The sequence below is a fragment of the Hipposideros armiger genome, unplaced genomic scaffold, assembly GCF_001890085.2.
Source record: "Hipposideros armiger isolate ML-2016 unplaced genomic scaffold, ASM189008v1 scaffold_419, whole genome shotgun sequence".
NCBI lineage: Eukaryota > Metazoa > Chordata > Mammalia > Chiroptera > Hipposideridae > Hipposideros > Hipposideros armiger.
Window position 1 is genome coordinate 432380 of NW_017731769.1, and position 5528 is coordinate 437907.

The 5528-nt window shown below is 53.2% G+C and overlaps 1 protein-coding gene across 1 annotated transcript; it reads left to right on the forward strand.

The window, feature by feature from the left end:
- The first annotated feature begins 1931 nt into the window (after window positions 1-1931).
- LOC109394325 (melanoma-associated antigen 10-like) lies at window positions 1932-3653 on the forward strand. The gene has a single exon (XM_019664281.1). The coding sequence runs from the start codon at window positions 2571-2573 to the stop codon at window positions 3651-3653; it is 1083 nt and encodes a 360-aa protein (XP_019519826.1). The 5' UTR covers window positions 1932-2570.
- Window positions 3654-5528: the final 1875 nt, after the last annotated feature.

Below are 5528 nucleotides of genomic sequence, written 5' to 3' on the forward strand. Positions count from 1 at the left end.
TCTGTTGGCTGGTGAAGAGACTCCACTGGAAGTTGTGCTTCCTCTCTGATCCTCCCCCACAGTCATGGGCACTACAGCTCCCCATCTAGCATCTGGTCTGGGACCCAGAGTGGCAAGGGTTGCAGCTGGGCAAATGCTCAGAGCTGACAGTGACAGGGCAGATCAGCGCCAGCATTTATTCAAAAAGCCAGGAGCCAAGATAAAGATCTTCATGAAAGGGGACTGGGGAGTTCGCCCTCCCCAGGAGGCCCAGACAGTCTAGCTCTACTGCTGCTGACAGCCCTGGGAGACACCTGTGGAGCTATCAGGTTGAGAGCCTACCTCATTTTCGCCTGTGGGGGGGGGGGTCTCAGAGCATAGATGGACTCAGCTCAGCAGAGGGAGGAGTCTCAGGCCCTGCCAGGAGTCAAGGTGAGATTCTTGAAGGAGCATTAAAGAAACCTCCCAAACCAGAAAAGAGGGGTCCCAGCTACACCCTGTCCCTACAGTAAGTCCCTGGAGGCCCCTGACTTCCTCCTGGGGAAGCAGAACTGCAGGTCTCAGGGAAGTGAGGCTTGGACAGAGGGTGTGTCTTCAGGTCAGCAGAGAAATGAGTCCCAGTACCTGCCAAGAGCCAAGGTAAGGACCCCGAGGAAGGCCTGAAGGCATCCTTAATCTCAGAACAGAGGGACCCTCAGTTCTCACCACTACCTCCCACCCAACCCTTGTCCCTGCTATCAGCTTTGGGAGACCCCAGGAAGACACAACTTAATAGATATTGTGGCCCTGACTTCTGCTGGGGAGAGTGGTCCCAAGGAGGGCAAGGCCATAATCTGAACGCACTGGACTCAGGTCATCAAAGAGGAGGGCCCATGACCTGTCAGTAATCAATGTGAGGACCCTCAGAGAGGGCTGAGGGGACCCTAGACTCCAGAACAGAGAGTACCCCCACCCGCAGCAGAAACCCACTCTTGCTGTCAGCCTGGGAAAGCCCACGGCAGTCTGGTTGGATGCAGTGTCACTTCACTTCTGCCTTGGGATGCTGAGTTGGGGGTGGGGTGGTGGCTTGGTCTGAGGGTGTGCGTCTTCAGGTCAGCAGAGCAAAAAGACTAAGGCTCTGCCAGACGTGAAAGCTAGTAAGGACCCCGAGGGGCGGCCGACGGACTCTGGGCCACACAACAGAAGGGACCCCACCGAAGGCCGCCCCTGCCGTCAGTCATGGGAGGCCCCCTAGCGGGATGACCACACGAGGCTGTTTCTGGTTTTTTACATCCGGGCTTGAGAGCCTGGGGACTTGGGATAAGGAGCAGGGCCTCAGACTGGCAGAGGGGACAATACAGGTTCATCCTGGTGCCGAGGTGAGGATGCAGGGGAAGGACTGAGGGACCCTAGACCCCACGACAGAATCGGGCCCGGGACGCCCAGAGAAAGGGATTTCCACGCGTGGCTTTTCCTGACTCCCACATCCGGGTCTCAGACAAACCGCCAAATCCGGGGTCTCAGACAAACCGCCAAATCCGGGGCTCAGCCCGCCAACTTGGTATAAGTAGCAGGACCTCAGGCCCGCAGAGGGAGAGCCCGGGCCTTCTGAGGAGTCGCGGTGAGGAGCCGTGGGAGCAGACGGAGTGACCCCGCCCGAGATCGTGCCAACGCCCAGCCTTCCCTGTCCCTCCTGTCCCTCAGCCAGGAGAGGACCTGAAGCTGTGTGGCTGCGTCAGCTGAGCCCCCATTTCCCTCTGTGGTCTCACACGGAGGCGAGGCCTTTGTGTCCGGAGGGGGGCCTCGGGGAGACCGGGGGAAGCCCTGCCGGGCATCCCGGTGGAGAGGGAGCAGACCCCACATGCCAGGGCAGGTGGACCCCACAGTGTTTGCTCATCCCTTGCTGTTCCCCCTGGGAGGCCCTGGGCAGGTGTGGCCAGATGGGGGGCCCCCTCACTTCTTTCTGTTCACTCTCAGGGGTGTGTCGTCTTGTTCTGAGAGCTTTGCCTAGGGACAGCAGACGGGGGAGCAGGCCCTGCCAGAAATAAGGGGAGGACCCTGAGTCAACACAGAGGGGACCACACCCCCCAGAACAACGGGACCTCCCAGGGTCCAGCGCACCCCTCTCGTCAGTACTGGGGGCTCCAGGCTGTGCTTGCCTCTGCACCCTGACGCGCCCCCTCATTTCCTCCTACAGGGGCTCCAGGAACCAGGAGGTAAAGGTCTGAGGTACGTGAACCCACATCACAGAGCAGAGGAGGCCCAGGCAGTGTCAGCAGTCCAGGTGAGGTGCATGCTCGGAATGTGTCCCCAGGGGCTCCCCCACCCCAGAACAGAGGGGACCCCACTGTCAGCCCCAGAACCTTGGGAGTGCTGGCTGTACCCTGAGGAGCCGTCTCACTTCCTCCTTCAGGATCTTACGGGACAGCGCGCTGAGGAGACCCAGGCCCGAGAGCACCCACAAAGAGGAGACCTGTAAGTCGCCTTTGTCCGAGCCTCCTAAGGTGGCTTTCTCAGCTGAGGCCACTCACACTCCCTCTCTCCCCCAGGCCCGTGGGACCCCATCGCCCACCTCCTGCCCATACTCCTGTGGCGGCCTGACACGCGTCATCATGCCTAGAGCTCCGAAGCGACGACGCTACATGCTGGAAGAAGACCTTGATTCCGCAAGTGAGGCCCAGGGCCTCTTGGGTGCACAGGTTCCCGAGGCTGCGGAAGACGATGCTTCCTCATCCTCCTCTACCACCTCCTCCTCTTTCCCCTCCTCTTTTCCCTCCTCCTCCTCTTGCAATCCTCTGAGTTTCAGCCCTCCAAGCACCCCGGAGGAGTTTTTTCCTGTTTCTGCCACACTGAATCCTTCCCTGAGCTCTCTAAGTGTCAGCTGCCCCCTCCCTGCTCCTATCTCCACCCCATTGAGCCAATCCATGTGCCAGGAAATGGAGGTTTCCCATGCCTCACCGGCCCTGCCACACCCCGAGCCCTTGCCCAGATATGTGATTGATGACAATGTCTGTGACCTGATGGGGTTCCTGCTCCTGAAGTATCGCACAAAGGAGCTGACCACTAAGGCAGAAATGCTGAGTAGGGTCATCAGAGAGTGTCAAGATCACTTCTGTCAGATCTTCTGTGAAACCTCTGAGTGCCTGCAGCTGCTCTTTGGCATTGATGTAAAGGAAGTGGACTCCATCAACCACGTCTATGTCCTGGGCACCACCTTAGGCCTCACCTATGATGGGATGGGGAGAAATATGCGTAGCATGCCCAAGACCGGCCTCCTGGTGCTTATCCTGTGCATAATCTTCATGGAGGGTGACCGTGCCCCTGAGGAGGCTGTCTGGGAAAAGCTGAGAGGCATAGGGGTGTATGCTGGGAGGGAGCATTACATCTATGGGGAGCCCAGGGAGCTCATCACCATAATTTTGGTTCAGGAACAGTACCTTGTGTACCAGCAGGTGCCTAATAGTGATCCTGCTCGTTACGAGTTCCTGTGGGGTCCCAGGGCCCACGCTGAAACCACCAAGTTGAAAGTCCTCGAGTTTTTGGCTGAGACCAATGGGCGTGACCCCAGGTCTTTCCCAGTCTGGCATGAGGAGGCTTTGAGAGATCAGGAAGAGAGAACCCAGGCTGGAATTGCCACCGATATGGCCAGCGCAAGTTCTAGAGCCATGCCCAGTGGGTTCTCCCGCCAGGAGTGAATTCCAAGGCACATTCTTTCCTTTGTGTTTTAAGAGGGCAGTCAATGATCTAAGTAGTGGAGGGCTAGCTAGGCTGGGGCTGAAGGAATCATAATGAATAACATCTTTGTGTTCCTGTTGCATAGGGGTGACTTAGAAATGTATCTTTTATTTGTTGTATTTTAAAGTGTTACATTAAGTATAATGTTTATTAGCTTCAGAATCTAACTTTATAAATGACATAGGTCGCACATGTATTGCTATTTATCTAGTTTAAAAGAATGAGTTTTGCTAAAAACTTTGTTTTCCCAAACAAAGTGGGAAACCTTACTTTTTTTTTTTTTTAGCTGAGCCCTCCTGCCACCTGTTGGCAGCTCAGCGGCTGCTCAGCTTGGGCTGGGAATCGAACCACTGTTGCTCAGAGCTCAAACTCTTGAGCGAGCTCTTAACCAACTGAGCCACTCGGCCAGCCCAAAACCTTACATTTTGTTTGTAGTCTGTCACAAGATAACATGGCATTGGAGTAGGAATTTTTTTTGAAAATGTGAAAGAACTTAGTAGTAAAATAGAGAAAATTTTCAATTCTTAATTTTTTAAAGATAAGGAAACATTTTATTTTAAAAAAGATTTTATGTATTTTTCTTTTTTAAATAATTGTCTTATTCTTCAATTACAGTTGTCATACAACATATTGATTAGATATTTTTAGTTTGGCATTCTGTAAAAGTAAAAAATACACATACCTGGATTTTCTCAGCTTATTCAACATGTAGAAAAATAAATAGTAATAAATAAAATCTCTGTTCACTGGCTCATTTCTGTCCTCAAACAGTCACTGAGCCTCTGTCCTCTGGAAGGCCCTGTGTTAGTAGTGGGGACACTAGGATCAGCAGGACACACCCACCCATAGAATGAAATGTCGGAGCCCCAGTCCTATAAGGCAGGCAGGTGGTGAGGGGTCCCCTCAGTTCTAGGGAACAAGTGAAAGAAGGGGAGACGCGGTGGGGCTCCAGGGGAGAGCACTCAATTGTAAATGGCTGGAGCCAGGGCTGTTTGGGTCTTTGGGAAACTGATTCCCTCTGTGGGGGTTGACAGAGCTGAAGATGGTGGTGGGCGTAGCCAGAGTGGGCAGATGGTGCATCTTGGGTGTGAGATGAATGTTGGAAAAGGAAAATTGCGCTGACAAGTTCCCTTGGATCATGGAGAAACCAGAGAGGAACCTCCACCTGGGTAGCAAGGGTGGGTGCCTGCACTCAGTCCCAGTGCCTTTGGACCTAGTATGAGGCCCAGGGGTTTTATCCCCGTCCTGTGCATGGATTTCTAGAGAAATACGGTCACTCTCCCTTGGGGTGTGGCCCAGAAGTCCATGGACAGGCAGTCTTCTCCGTGGCATGGGAGAACCAGAGCGCACAGCATTCATTAGGTTTTAATTAGGATTTTAATGATCTTGAATATAATTTGGCCAATTATAACCAAGGGCTAGATTTTTGGTCGGGGGGGAATGAATGAAAGGAGTGCTTTGGATGGAAGAGCAGGTTGGAGGGAGGGAATGGGTTGGTCCTTGACTTCCACCTAGGAACTTTGTGTTGTATTCAGCTGGGAGGGTGCCCACACCTGAATTTGAACTTACATCCTTTAAACAGGAAAATTTACTTAGTTTTATTAATGAAACATCATTTATGGATGATTGGCTATCCCATATCCTACTGAGCTGCATATTCTCTAATATCACCTGGGTAACAACCAACTAAAGTCCCAGAGGAGAGAATGGAAGGGTCTGGGATCAAAACAATAGTAGAAATAACTGCCACTTGTCCAAGTTCCAGTGTACACCAGGCACTGTGCGAGTCGCTTTACAAACACTCCATACTCTCCTGCAGTCCTACAGGACAGGGC

Excerpts from the sequence above, each read along its gene's own strand:
- LOC109394325 (XM_019664281.1), top strand. The coding sequence starts at position 2,571 with ATGCCTAGAGCTCCGAAGCGACGACGCTACATGCTGGAAGAAGACCTT.